Source organism: Phyllobates terribilis, unplaced genomic scaffold (assembly GCF_046119375.1).
Source record: "Phyllobates terribilis strain yellow unplaced genomic scaffold, ASM4611937v1 Scaffold_10__3_contigs__length_209671492, whole genome shotgun sequence".
Lineage (NCBI taxonomy): Eukaryota > Metazoa > Chordata > Amphibia > Anura > Dendrobatidae > Phyllobates > Phyllobates terribilis.
Genome location: NW_027362770.1, coordinates 197,464,801 through 197,480,258, shown reverse-complemented (window position 1 = coordinate 197,480,258; position 15,458 = coordinate 197,464,801). Strand labels below are relative to the sequence as shown.

General features: G+C 46.2%; 1 protein-coding gene across 1 annotated transcript in view; it reads left to right on the top strand.

Annotated features, from left to right (window-relative positions):
• IRAG2 (inositol 1,4,5-triphosphate receptor associated 2) overlaps positions 1-15,458 on the top strand; it is a 70,008-nt gene that overhangs the window by 21,817 nt on the left and 32,733 nt on the right. The window contains exons 19-24 of the mRNA XM_073650519.1: positions 184-224; positions 713-821; positions 1,324-1,456; positions 3,123-3,201; positions 7,863-7,903; positions 7,979-8,043. Coding sequence (XP_073506620.1) covers positions 184-224; positions 713-821; positions 1,324-1,456; positions 3,123-3,201; positions 7,863-7,903; positions 7,979-8,043 — 468 coding nt within the window. The remainder of the gene's footprint in view (positions 1-183; positions 225-712; positions 822-1,323; positions 1,457-3,122; positions 3,202-7,862; positions 7,904-7,978; positions 8,044-15,458) is intronic.

Below are 15,458 nucleotides of genomic sequence, written 5' to 3'. Positions count from 1 at the left end.
CTGGTTTTGACTGTTTTTCGTATAAAAACAAAAATAAAACGAGAAATATCTATTATATTATATTTTTTATTTATTTTATTATATTATATTTTATTATATATTTTAAATTATATTATTCTTTCCAACAAATCTGTGAAACCAAAATTCATCTTAATTGCTGAAATCTAAATTTCTTTTTCTCAGAGACGATAAATCTGCTGCAGGGCCGGATCCTGGATCACCAGGTAGATCCCGATCTGATCACAATCTGTAGAAATTATTATTTTTATTTAATTTTTTGCACTTTTCTCTTCTGCAAAGTTAATTTCCAAACTTTAATCAAAGTGGCCTGAATGTGCGGTGGTCCCAGAGCTTCCGAGAGTCCTGAGAGGGTCCTTTTATTATAAGGCAGAGGACGTTACTTTTCAGGACTCCGGGAAAGCTGGGTTGTTGGGTCTCTCCGGTTTTCCCAGACTTTGCACCAGGACACTGTATGTCCTGATTCTTCATACTCTGGTCGGACCCCCATACGTGGATTAGCGGTGGGTGTGGAGTTGCAGGGTCTCACTATAAACAGTCCCAGTTGGGCTTCTCTGCACAGACTGGTAACTTGCACAGCCTGGAACAGCTGGATAGGATCCCGGGGGCGCGGGGGTCCACCCGCCCAGACCTGAGATTATGGGGGAGTCTGCAGTATAAATATTTGTGCATTATACAAACTCTTCTACTCCAGACGTCTTCCATCCGAGAGGAGGTCGGTGCCCAAGAATCCAGCTGCATCTGCGGACGTCTCCAGACCGCACCCGGGGAGGAGGCGCAGCTCGGATACACACCGTCATTAGGTAACCTGAGGCTGAGATGCATCGGGGTCACTAAGTGCAGGATCGGCTTGTCCCCCTTCTACCGCCTCTGCTCTCCTTGGATCTACTACTCCTTTAGTAGATTATGGGGGGGAATAATCCTGCTCTCTGCTGATCCCCCATTGGGGCACCAAATCCATATCTCCCTGTGATTGGCTGTCGGGGGGAGAGGAGCCTCTGGTGACGCCCCCTAAGGGCAAATATGGCTGTGTGCAGCTTTATACCCCAGTCCGTGGCCCCCAGAGCTGCATGCCGCGGAGGATATATACTTTATATATCTATATACGCCCCGGATGAGATTTCGGGGTCCTCGGGGGGGCTGCAGGGAGATCGTCCTCCTATAAAGGGTCATTTCTTACTGGAAAACTGCTCGCGTAGCAATTCCCTAAGAAGGGTGCGGTGGATTTAGAACTTATTATGTTTTTGCAGCTTTTTAGCCTTCCAGTCTCAGATTTATAATATTAAGTGTTAATCCACCTTTCAGATGCGGCGGCGTGGGGGCCGCCAACGCCAAATTACCTGGCAACCACGGATCGGCAGAAACCTGATCCCGGAGTCGAGGACACGAAGCTGAGCGACTCTGCAGCGTCAGAAGAAGCCTCACTGATCCCTCAGCGGTGAGCGCGGCCTTGTGCCGGGGCGGGATGGTGGGGGGAGGGGAGCGGCGTCCCCTGGTAGACGTTACTGACCCCAAGGAGCAGCGCCGAAAAGACAGACTGGTGACGGCGTGTAACATTGTGCAGCGTCCACGTCTGCCCCACTTACTCTACTGCGGACCATTGGCCCCTGGGGACCCTTCCATCATGTACCATTAATACCAGCGGGTACAGAAGTGGCGCGAGTGATGATTTCATCGCTTATGTGAATATTTTGGGGGAAGAGCTGTAATTAATGGCGTGACCCCGTCCGGTCGTTAATACCCCGCCGGCCCCCCGCAGTGACGGCCGTGGGGGGATTTGAATATCTTCTCCTCTGGGCGCGTTGCACTGAACACATGCAAAGCTCGGCAGACGCGTGGAAAGAATGAGGAGATAAACAAATCGGGTGGAACGTTCCCCGGCGTCTGATGGCAGCTGCCGGCCGATGTGACCATCTATAGAGCGGAGCACCGGGTATCGGCACGGGGGGACACCGGAGAGGGGGTCACTGCCGGTACAAACTCCGCACAAGTGTCCTGGTCTGTAACTCCTTACTTCACCCCTTTCTCCCTCTTATTTTCACTTTTTACCATTCTTTATAATCTCTGATTACTGTCAGTGAACGGATTCCTCCGGATCTCACAGCTGATTGTCACAGATGTATTGTATCTAAGCTAGACAATTCTCATACAATGTATCAGTGCAGGTTACTTGTAACAAACCCTCAGCTGTGAGATGGACATGGTCGGGGTGACTTTAGTCACTGACAGATGGCAGACCTCTCAAAGATCGGGAAGTGAATATTCATCTGTTGGAGACTTGCAGGACTTTCCGCTATACTTGAAGATGCTTCGTGTGCTCCTGGGACCCCCATACAGGTCTGTCAGGACGGGGGTCCGCTGTATGAGCTGCGGCTGCATCTAGTTCTTACATCTCGGAGCCGGTTTATAGCGATGTCACCTTCCATTCATTTGTTTAATATTCAGACTTTGCATCTTCTCACCTCCGCACCTGGGGCCATTGTCTCCTCCTTGTCGCCCCCGGGGCCATTGTCTCCTCCTTGTCGCCCCCGGGGCCATTGTCTCCTCCTTGTCGCCCCCGGGGCCATTGTCTCCTCCTTGTCGCCCCCGGGGCCATTGTCTCCTCCTTGTCGCCCCCGGGGCCATTGTCTCCTCCTTGTCGCCCCCGGGGCCATTGTCTCCTCCTTGTCGCCTCCCGAACCCACCCCCCCCCCCCCCACCACCACCCGACGTTTTCTAGATTTTGGTAAATTGATTCTACTTCTGTTTTTTGCAGCAGAAAAAGTTCTGGTTGTTTGTGAGTTTTTGTTTCGCTTTTCGGTCTTGTGATTGGAAAAAACTAAGTATAAACTGGAAACGGGTGGAAAGGAACGAGCGGGAAAGTGAGGCGTAAAGTTTTATAATGGTGCCGGAGCATGATAAGAAAAGCAGCTGATCGTTCACAACGCGGGGGTCTCCGCGACAAACTCTGCAGCCATCTCTCCGAGAAGTGGCTGATAACAGGGAGTAATAGATTGTAGGACTGGTGACTGGGGGAGTGCTAGCTGGAGGATACTGCAGATAAAAAACACTCAGACAAAACCTAATAAAATCATTTTATAACTTGTATATTTCTGTCTGTTTAGGCCGATATTAACAGCTGTTGGAGTGCAGACGGATGAAGAGACTGTTAAGGCGTCTGACATGGAAAAACCGATCTCCAAGGTAAGAAACTGATATTAACTACTCTAATACTGCCCCCTATGTACAAGAATATAACTACTATAATACTGCCCCCTATGTACAAGAATATAACTACTATAATACTGCCCCTATGTACAAGAATATAACTACTATAATACTGCCCCCTATGTACAAGAATATAACTACTATAATACTGCTCCTATGTACAAGAATATAACTACTATAATACTGCCCCTATGTACAAGAATATAACTACTATAATACTGCCCCTATGTACAAGAATATAACTACTATAATACTGCTCCTATGTACAAGAATATAACTACTATAATACTGCCCCCTATGTACAAGAATATAACTACTATAATACTGCCCCTATATACAAGAATATAACTACTATAATACTGCTCCTATGTACAAGAATATAACTACTATAATACTGCTCCTATGTACAAGACTATAACTACTATAATACTGCCCCTATATACAAGAATATAACTACTATAATACTGCTCCTATGTACAAGAATATAACTACTATAATACTGCTCCTATGTACAAGACTATAACTACTATAATACTGCCCCTATATACAAGAATATAACTACTATAATACTGCCCCTATGTACAAGAATATAACTACTATAATACTGCCCCTATGTACAAGAATATAACTACTATAATACTGCCCCTATGTACAGGAATATAACTACTATAATACTGCTCCTATGTACAAGAATATAACTACTATAATACTGCTCCTATGTACAAGAATATAACTACTATAATACTGCTCCTATATACAAGAATATAACTACTATAATACTGCTCCTATATACAAGAATATAACTACTATAATACTGCTCCTATGTACAAGAATATAACTACGATAATACTGCTCCCCATGTACAAGAATATAACTACTATAATACTGCTCCTATGTACAAGAATATAACTACGATAATACTGTCCCCTATGTACAAGAATATAACTACTATAATACTGGCCCCTATGTACAAGAATATAACTACTATAATACTGCCCCTATGTACAAGAATATAACTACTATAATACTGCCCCTATGTACAAGAATATAACTACTATAATACTGCCCCTATGTACAAGAATATAACTACTATAATACTGCTCCTATATACAAGAATATAACTACTATAATACTGCTCCTATATACAAGAATATAACTACTATAATACTGCTCCCCATGTACAAGAATATAACTACTATAATACTGCTCCCCATGTACAAGAATATAACTACTATAATACTGCTCCTATGTACAAGAATATAACTACGATAATACTGTCCCCTATGTACAAGAATATAACTACTATAATACTGGCCCCTATGTACAAGAATATAACTACTATAATACTGCCCCTATGTACAAGAATATAACTACTATAATACTGCCCCTATGTACAAGAATATAACTACTATAATACTGCCCCTATGTACAAGAATATAACTACTATAATACTGCTCCTATATACAAGAATATAACTACTATAATACTGCTCCTATATACAAGAATATAACTACTATAATACTGCTCCCCATGTACAAGAATATAACTACTATAATACTGCTCCCCATGTACAAGAATATAACTACTATAATACTGCTCCTATGTACAAGAATATAACTACGATAATACTGTCCCCTATGTACAAGAATATAACTACTATAATACTGCCCCTATGTACAAGAATATAACTACTATAATACTGCCCCTATGTACAAGAATATAACTACTATAATACTGCCCCTATGTACAAGAATATAACTACTATAATACTGCCCCTATGTACAAGAATATAACTACTATAATACTGCCCCCTATGTATAGGAACATGTATATGACATTTGTGATGTGACTTATTGATCAGTTCCTTCTCCTTCCTTTCTCTTTGGTGATATCCTCTGTTCCTGTTTACAGTCCTAGAAGCCTCAGTGTTTAGCGGTTTTATTTCCCATACGGTTATAATCCCCCCCTACTTCCCCATCTTCCCCTTGGCGTTGCCTTTGGGGCCGGAGTTCGGTTCTTTTGTGTGAATTTAACAGCATGGAGATGATGAGCGCGGTGACCGCTAACCCTGCGGGCCGTGGGTCAGAGGCGATGGAGGGTCGGGGTTGTGGGTTGCGGTTTTATTTTCAATCATTAAACTTCTGACTCTTCTCCGGCCGACTTTCCAAGGGTCCATATTAACCTCGTGGGTGGGCGCAGGGGTCCGTATAGTTCAGGTGTTTTATTGTGGGACATCTGGATGAAGTGCGGCTTCTAGGGAGGATGACCACTGGGATTTTTTTTACTAGTCAGACTGTAAGCTATTGCTTGCAGTTATCAGCCATTGCTGATTTTTTCTGGCTCCTCCTGAGCACCGGCCGATGGGAGAGCGCTGCAGGGGGGGCCGCGGCCATTGGTCGATCATCACCCATTCCTTGCGGTGTGGGGCTGCTGGCAGCGGAGGGGTTAATGCGTCCGGGGCGATGATCGCTGTTTAGTATAATGATCTGACGTTTCTCTAAGATTCAGTCTCTTAAGAGCCGCGACTTGAGCTTCTTGTGTCAGGAACTTAAATCTTCCCGTCCTCCGGCTGCAATGGAGCCATAAAGAGATGGAAATACACAAATTCCTGCAGCACCGGGGAGGGGGCGCGACGGCGAAACGCCATTAACGCTTTGTAGGAAAGGCGAGAGCGCTGCAGAGACAGTGACAGAAAGGAGATCATGAGAACGGGGAGAACGGGGAGACTAAAGTCCCACCCCGACTATATGCTTCTCACACCTGAAGTTCTGACTATCTCCTGAGCAGCTGCCGCGTTTCTCGAGGGGTGGGGGGGGCTCTCTGGTGCTCGGGGGTCGCTGGCGCACTTCTCTGGTTCTGGGGGGGGGCGCTGGCGCGTTTCTCTGGTTCTGGGGGGGGCGCTGGCGCACTTCTCTGGTTCTGGGGGGGGGCTCTCTGGTGCTCGGGGGTCGCTGGCGCACTTCTCTGGTTCTCGGCGGGCACTGGCGCGTTTCTCTGGTTCTCGGCGGGCACTGGCGCACTTCTCTGGTTCTGGGGGGGGGGCGCTGGCGCGTTTCTCTTGTTCTCGGGGGGGACACCGACGCGTTTCTCTGGTTTTCGGGGAGGGGGCACCGACTTGTTTCTCTGGTTCTTGGGGGGGGGACGCTGGCGCGTTTCTCTGGTTCTTGGCTGGCGCTTTTCTCTGGTTCTCTGGTTCTCGGTGGGCTGGCGCGTTTCTCTGGTTCTTGGCTGGCGCGTTTCTCTGGTTCTCTGGTTCTCGGCGGGCTGGCGTGTTTCTCTGGTTCTTGGCTGGCGCGTTTCTCTGGTTCTCTGGTTCTCGGCGGGCTGGCGTGTTTCTCTGGTTCTCGGTGGGCTGGCGCGTTTCTCTGGTTCTCGGCGGGCTGGCGCGTTTCTCTGGTTCTCGGCGGGTTGGGGCGGTTCTCTGGTTCTCGGGGGAGCGCTGCCACGTTTTCTCTGCGGTTCTCTGGCTCTCGGTGGGCTGCCGCGGTTCTCAGGGGGGGGGGGGGGGGGGCTGCGGTTCTCTGGCTCTCGGTGGGCTGCCGCGGTTCTCGGGGTGGGGGGGGGGGTGCTGCGGTTCTCTGGCTCTTGGGGGCGCTGCCACAACTTATGATTCACCTTACAATTGGTCATCTGCTTGTCGGGCTGTTAAAGGGGCAGACGCGCTCCTCGGTTCCGGTTCTGCTGCTTTCCTCGCTGTGACGGATCCTGCACAATATTTTCGCCTGTGACTGTAAAGATTCAAATCAGACGGCAAAAATAGCCTGAATTTGCATGAAGTGAATGACGAGCGCTGAACTCCGTCCTCGCGTCGTTACCGCTTCCCCTTTTTTTTTTTTTTTTTTTTAAAGAAGCTTCATGTCCTAAATACAAACCATAAAGGGCCGGTAACCCTGAAGTCTGAACTTTTTTTAATGCTCTGACCCCGATTGGAACGACGACGGAGGCCAGTCTTTAGCACAAGCTAAATAGTCCAGAAACTAAACCCACAACGTCAAGTGAAAACAAGCAAAGCTGAAGTGTAAAGCAAGGAGGACGGAGGTGGATTTTGAATCTGAGGCAGTGGTGGTCTTCAGATGACCTCCTGCTCCTGTGGACGAGGCTGCTGATCTGGACACGGGCTGTCACTCAGCTGTCAATTCACCCAGCTTTCATCTTACCGTCTATATGTGGCCGTCACCCAGCTTTCCCAGGAACAGAAGTACATCACAACGTGTCCCGTCTTGTGGGGGATCTTATCAGGGGGACTTCCTGGCTCTTGGGGCGACCTTCTTATCGGGGTGTTCCTCACCATTATCGTGCACTGTTTCCTGTTTCTCCTTCCTGATGATACATTGTATCAATTTCCACAGTTTACACAATGATATATAAAGGCCGAGGGTGAGGTCAGGAAAGAGGCCTCCGAGGGTGAGGTCAGGAAAGAGGCCGCCCCCGGTGGTGGGATCAGTAGAGCAGAAGTTCTGCCGCTGCCCCTCCCCCCCAATACCCCAGAGCTCCAGCCAACAAGTACCCAGCTTTCCCCAGCAGGGGGCAGTCTCCCAGTATTGACCACTTCCTATTAAGATTGGAATAGACACTGATGTAATTGTGAAATATCACGACTGTGGCGATTAACCCTTTACTATGTTCTGATATTGCAGATTTGCAGGGATGATCTTCCAGGGTCTGCGGATACGGCCAGGTCAGAAAGCTGAAGTTGGGAAATTATTAGTTTGTTTATTCTTTCTCCTAAATTATTTATCTTTATCCCGTGCAGCATTTCTGTGATTTCGCAGACCTCGGCCGAAGGGGCGGCCCCGGAGACCACCCTCCAGTCATCAGGTAAGTAGCGGGTCCTTGGGAAATGTCTGTCTGTTTTAGTAGGATGCATATCTGTATGTAGTGAGCTCCCTCTAGTGGTGACTATATAAATCTGTATGTAGTGAGCTCCCTCTAGTGGTGGCTGTATAAATCTGTATGTAGTGAGCTCCCTCTAGTGGTGACTATATAAATCTGTATGTAGTGAGCTCCCTCTAGTGGTGGCTGTATAAATCTGTATGTAGTGAGCTCCCTCTAGTGGTGACTATATAAATCTGTATGTAGTGAGCTCCCTCTAGTGGTGGCTGTATAAATCTGTATGTAGTGAGCTCCCTCTAGTGGTGGCTGTATAAATCTGTATGTAGTGAGCTCCCTCTAGTGGTGGCTGTATAAATCTGTATGTAGTGAGCTCCCTCTAGTGGTGACTGTATAAATCTGTATGTAGTGAGCTCCCTCTAGTGGTGGCTGTATAAATCTGTATGTAGTGAGCTCCCTCTAGTGGTGACTATATAAATCTGTATGTAGTGAGCTCCCCCTAGTGGTGGCTGTATAAATCTGTATGTAGTGAGCTCCCTCTAGTGGTGGCTGTATAAATCTGTATGTAGTGAGCTCCCCCTAGTGATGGCTGTATAAATCTGTATGTAGTGAGCTCCCTCTAGTGGTGGCTGTATATATCTGTATGTAGTGAGCTCCCCCTAGTGGTGACTATATAAATCAGTATGTAGTGAGCTCCCTCTAGTGGTGACTGTATAAATCTGTATGTAGTGAGCTCCCTCTAGTGGTAGCTGTATAAATCTGGATGTAGTGAGCTCACCCTAGTGGTGACTGTATAAATCTGTATGTAGTGAGCTCCTCCTGGTGGTGACTGTATAAATCTGTATGTAGTGAGCTCCTCCTGGTGGTGACTGTATAAATCTGTATGTAGTGAGCTCCCCCTAGTGGTGACTGTATAAATCTGTATGTAGTGAGCTCCTCCTAGTAGTGGCTGTATAAATCTGTATGTAGTGAGCTCCCTCTAGTGGTGGCTGTATAAATCTGTATGTAGTGAGCTCCCTCTAGTGGTGACTGTATAAATCTGTATGTAGTGAGCTCAATCTAGTGGTGACTGTATAAATCTGTATGTAGTGAGCTCCCTCTAGTGGTGACTGTATAAATCTGTATGTAGTGAGCTCCCTCTAGTGGTGACTGTATAAATCGGTATGTAGTGAGCTCCTCCTAGTGGTGACTGTATAAATCTGTATGTAGTGAGCTCCCCCTAGTGGTGACTGTATAAATCTGTATGTAGTGAGCTCCCTCTAGTGGTGACTGTATAAATCTGTATGTAGTGAGCTCCCCCTAGTGATGGCTGTATAAATCTGTATGTAGTGAGCTCCCCCTAGTGGTGACTATATAAATCTGTATGTAGTGAGCTCCCTCTAGTGGTGACTATATAAATCTGTATGTAGTGAGCTCCCCTAGTGATGGCTGTATAAATCTGTATGTAGTGAGCTCCCCCTAGTGGTGACTATATAAATCAGTATGTAGTGAGCTCCCTCTAGTGGTGACTATATAAATCTGTATGTAGTGAGCTCCTCCTAGTAGTGGCTGTATAAATCTGTATGTAGTGAGCTCCCTCTAGTGGTGGCTGTATAAATCTGTATGTAGTGAGCTCCCTCTAGTGGTGACTGTATAAATCTGTATGTAGTGAGCTCAATCTAGTGGTGACTGTATAAATCTGTATGTAGTGAGCCCCCCCCCTAGTGGTGACTGTATAAATCTGTATGTAGTGAGCTCCCCCCCCTAGTGGTGACTGTATAAATCTGTATGTAGTGAGCCCCCCCCCTAGTGGTGACTGTATAAATCTGTATGTAGTGAGCCCCCCCCTAGTGGTGACTGTATAAATCTGTATGTAGTGAGCCCCCCCCTAGTGGTGACTGTATAAATCTGTATGTAGTGAGCCCCCCCCCCTAGTGGTGACTGTATAAATCTGTATGTAGTGAGCTCCCTCTAGTGGTGGCTGTATAAATCTGTATGTAGTGAGCTCCCTCTAGTGGTGACTGCATAAATCTGTATGTAGTGAGCTCCCTCTAGTGGTGACTGTATAAATCTGTATGTAGTGAGCTCCCCCTAGTGGTGGCTGTATAAATCTGTATGTAGTGAGCTCCCCCTAGTGGTGACTGTATAAATCTGTATGTAGTGAGCTCCCCCCCCCCTAGTGGTGACTGTATAAATCTGTATGTAGTGAGCCCCCCCCCCCTAGTGGTGACTGTATAAATCTGTATGTAGTGAGCCCCCCCCCCCTAGTGGTGACTGTATAAATCTGTATGTAGTGAGCTCCCCCTAGTGGTGGCTGTATAAATCTGTATGTAGTGAGCTCCCTCTAGTGGTGGCTGTATAAATCTGTATGTAGTGAGCTCCCTCTAGTGGTGACTGTATAAATCTGTATGTAGTGAGCTCCCTCTAGTGGTGACTGTATAAATCTGTATGTAGTGAGCTCCCCCTAGTGGTGACTGCATAAATCTGTATGTAGTGAGCTCCCTCTAGTGGTGGCTGTATAAATCTGTATGTAGTGAGCTCCCCCTAGTGGTGGCTGTATAAATCTGTATGTAGTGAGCTCCTCCTCGTGGTGGCTGTATAAATCTGTACGTAGTGAGCTCCCACTAGTGGTGGCTGTATAAATCTGTATGTAGTGAGATTCCTCTAGTGGTGGCTGTATAAATCTGTATATAGTGAGCTCCCTCTAGTGGTGATTGTATAAATCTGTATATAGTGAGCTCCCTCTAGTGGTGGCTGTATAAATCTATATGTAGTGAGCTCCCTCTAGTGGTGGCTGTATGAATCTGTATGTAGTGAGCCCCCCCCCCCCCCTAGTGGTGACTGTATAAATCTGTATGTAGTGAGCTCCCTCTAGTGGTGACTATATAAATCTGTATGTAGTGAGCTCCCTCTAGTGGTGACTATATAAATCTGTATGTAGTGAGCTCCCTCTAGTGGTGACTATATAAATCTGTATGTAGTGAGCTCCCTCTAGTGGTGACTATATAAATCTGTATGTAGTGAGCTCCTCCTAGTGATGGCTGTATAAATCTGTATGTAGTGAGCTCAATCTAGTGGTGACTGTATAAATCTGTATGTAGTGAGCTCCCCCCCCCCTAGTGGTGACTGTATAAATCTGTATGTAGTGAGCCCCCCCCCCCCCCCCCTAGTGGTGACTGTATAAATCTGTATGTAGTGAGCTCCCTCTAGTGGTGGCTGTATAAATCTGTATTTAGTGAGCTCCCTCTAGTGGTGGCTGTATAAATCTGTATGTAGTGAGCTCCCTCTAGTGGTGACTATATAAATCTGTATGTAGTGAGCTCCCTCTAGTGGTGACTGTATAAATCTGTATGTAGTGAGCCCCCCCCCCCCCCCCCTAGTGGTGACTGTATAAATCTGTATGTAGTGAGCTCCCCCTAGTGGTGGCTGTATAAATCTGTATGTAGTGAGCCCTTCTCCCCCCCCCCCCCCCCTAGTGGTGACTGTATAAATCTGTATGTAGTGAGCTCCCCCTAGTGGTGACTGTATAAATCTGTATGTAGTGAGCTCCCCCTAGCGGTGGCTGTATAAATCTGTATGTAGTGAGCTCCCTCTAGTGGTGACTGTATAAATCTGTATGTAGTGACCTCCCCCTAGTGGTGGCTGTATAAATCTGTATATAGTGAGCTCCCTCTAGTGGTGACTGTATAAATCTGTATATAGTGAGCTCCCTCTAGTGGTGGCTGTATAAATCTGTATGTAGTGAGCTCCCTCTAGTGGTGGCTGTATAAATCTGTATATAGTGATCTCCCTCTAGTGGTGGCTGTATAAATCTGTATGTAGTGAGCTCCCCCTAGTGGTGACTGTATAAATCTGTATGTAGTGAGCTCCCCCTAGTGGTGACTGAATAAATCTGTATGTAGTGAGCTCCCCCCAGTGGTGACTGTATAAATCTGTATGCAGTGAGCTCCCTCTAGTGGTGGTTGTATAAATCTGTATGTAGTGAGCTCCCCCTAGTGGTGGCTGTATAAATCTGTATGTAGTGAGCTCCCTCTAGTGGTGACTGTATAAATCTGTATATAGTGAGCTCCTCCTAGTGGTGGCTGTATAAATCTGTATGTAGTGAGCTCCCCCTAGTGGTGGCTGTATAAATCTGTATGTAGTGAGCTCCACCTAGTGGTGGCTGTATAAATCTGTATGTAGTGAGCTCCCCCTAGTGGTGGCTGTATAAATCTGTATGTAGTGAGCTCCCTCTAGTGGTGGCTGTATAAATCTGTATGTAGTGAGCTCCCTCTAGTGGTGGCTGTATAAATCTGTATGTAGTGAGCTCCCTCTAGTGGTGACTGTATAAATCTGTATGTAGTGACCTCCCCCTAGTGGTGGCTGTATAAATCTGTATATAGTGAGCTCCCTCTAGTGGTGGCTGTATAAATCTGTATATAGTGAGCTCCCTCTAGTGGTGACTGTATAAATCTGTATATAGTGAGCTCCCTCTAGTGGTGACTGTATAAATCTGTATGTAGTGATCTTCTCTAGTGGTGGCTGTATAAATCTGTATGTAGTGAGCTCCTCCTAGTGGTGGCTGTATAAATCTGTATGTAGTGAGCTCCCCCTAGTGGTGGCTGTATAAATCTATATGTAGTGAGCTCCCTCTAGTGGTGGCTGTATAAATCTGTATGCAGTGTGCTCCCCCTAGTGGTGACTGTATAAATCTGTATGTAGTGACCTCCCTCTAGTGGTGGCTGTATAAATCTGTATGTAGTGACCTCCCTCTAGTGGTGGCTGTATAAATCTGTATGTAGTGAGCTCCCCCTAGTGGTGACTGTATAAATCTGTATGTAGTGAGCTCCCTCTAGTGGTGGCTGTATGAATCTGTATGTAGTGAGCCCCCCCCCCCCTAGTGGTGACTGTATAAATCTGTATGTAGTGAGCTCCCTCTAGTGGTGACTATATAAATCTGTATGTAGTGAGCTCCCTCTAGTGGTGACTATATAAATCTGTATGTAGTGAGCTCCCTCTAGTGGTGACTATATAAATCTGTATGTAGTGAGCTCCCTCTAGTGGTGACTATATAAATCTGTATGTAGTGAGCTCCTCCTAGTGATGGCTGTATAAATCTGTATGTAGTGAGCTCAATCTAGTGGTGACTGTATAAATCTGTATGTAGTGAGCTCCCCCCCCCTAGTGGTGACTGTATAAATCTGTATGTAGTGAGCCCCCCCCCCCCCCCCTAGTGGTGACTGTATAAATCTGTATGTAGTGAGCTCCCTCTAGTGGTGGCTGTATAAATCTGTATTTAGTGAGCTCCCTCTAGTGGTGACTGTATAAATCTGTATGTAGTGAGCTCCCTCTAGTGGTGGCTGTATGAATCTGTATGTAGTGAGCCCCCCCCCCCTAGTGGTGACTGTATAAATCTGTATGTAGTGAGCTTCCTCTAGTGGTGACTATATAAATCTGTATGTAGTGAGCTCCCTCTAGTGGTGACTGTATAAATCTGTATGTAGTGAGCCCCCCCCCCCCCCCTAGTGGTGACTGTATAAATCTGTATGTAGTGAGCTCCCCCTAGTGGTGGCTGTATAAATCTGTATGTAGTGAGCCCTTCCCCCCCCCCCCCCCCCTAGTGGTGACTGTATAAATCTGTATGTAGTGAGCTCCCCCTAGTGGTGACTGTATAAATCTGTATGTAGTGAGCTCCCTCTAGTGGTGACTGTATAAATCTGTATGTAGTGACCTCCCCCTAGTGGTGGCTGTATAAATCTGTATATAGTGAGCTCCCTCTAGTGGTGACTGTATAAATCTGTATATAGTGAGCTCCCTCTAGTGGTGGCTGTATAAATCTGTATGTAGTGAGCTCCCTCTAGTGGTGGCTGTATAAATCTGTATATAGTGAGCTCCCCCTAGTGGTGGCTGTATAAATCTGTATGTAGTGAGCTCCCCCTAGTGGTGACTGTATAAATCTGTATGTAGTGAGCTCCCCCTAGTGGTGACTGAATAAATCTGTATGTAGTGAGCTCCCCCTAGTGGTGGCTGTATAAATCTGTATGTAGTGAGCTCCCTCTAGTGGTGACTGTATAAATCTGTATGTAGTGATCTTCTCTAGTGGTGGCTGTATAAATCTGTATGTAGTGAGCTCCTCCTAGTGGTGGCTGTATAAATCTGTATGTAGTGAGCTCCCCCTAGTGGTGGCTGTATAAATCTATATGTAGTGAGCTCCCTCTAGTGGTGGCTGTATAAATCTGTATGCAGTGTGCTCCCCCTAGTGGTGACTGTATAAATCTGTATGTAGTGACCTCCCTCTAGTGGTGGCTGTATAAATCTGTATGTAGTGAGCTCCCTCTAGTTGTGGCTGTATAAATCTGTATGTAGTGAGCTCCCTCTAGTGGTGGCTGTATAAATCTGTATATAGTGAGCTTCCTCTAGTGGTGACTGTATAAATCTGTATGTAGTGAGCTCCTCCTAGTGGTGGCTGTATAAATCTGTATGTAGTGAGCTCCTCCTAGTGGTGGCTGTATAAATCTGTATGTAGTGAGCTCCCTCTAGTGGTGGCTGTATAAATCTGTATGTAGTGAGCTCCCTCTAGTGGTGGCTGTATAAATCTGTATGTAGTGAGCTCCCTCTAGTGGTGACTGTATAAATCTGTATGTAGTGACCTCCCCCTAGTGGTGGCTGTATAAATCTGTATATAGTGAGCTCCCCCTAGTGGTGGCTGTATAAATCTGTATATAGTGAGCTCCCTCTAGTGGTGACTGTATAAATCTGTATATAGTGAGCTCCCTCTAGTGGTGACTGTATAAATCTGTATGTAGTGATCTTCTCTAGTGGTGGCTGTATAAATCTGTATGCAGTGTGCTCCCCCTAGTGGTGACTGTATAAATCTGTATGTAGTGACCTCCCTCTAGTGGTGGCTGTATAAATCTGTATGTAGTGAGCTCCCCCTAGTGGTGACTGTATAAATCTGTATGTAGTGAGCTCCCCCTAGTGGTGGCTGTATAAATCTGTATGTAGTGAGCTCCCTCTAGTGGTGACTGTATAAATCTGTATGTAGTGAGCTACCCCTAGTGGTGACTGTATAAATCTGTATGTAGTGAGCTACCCCTAGTGGTGGCTGTATAAATCTGTATGTAGTGAGCTCCTCCTAGTGGTGGCTGTATAAATCTGTATGTAGTGAGCTCCCTCTAGTGGTGGCTGTATAAATCTGTATATAGTGAGCTTCCTCTAGTGGTGACTGTATAAATCTGTATGTAGTGAGCTCCTCCTAGTGGTGGCTGTATAAATCTGTATGTAGTGAGCGCCCTCTAGTGGTGGCTGTATAAATCTGTATGTAGTGAGCTCCCTCTAGTGGTGGCTGTATAAATCTGTATATAGTGAGCTTCCTCTAGTGGTGACTGTATAAATCTGTATGTAGTGAGCTCCTCCTAGTGGTGGCTGTATAAATCTGTATGTAG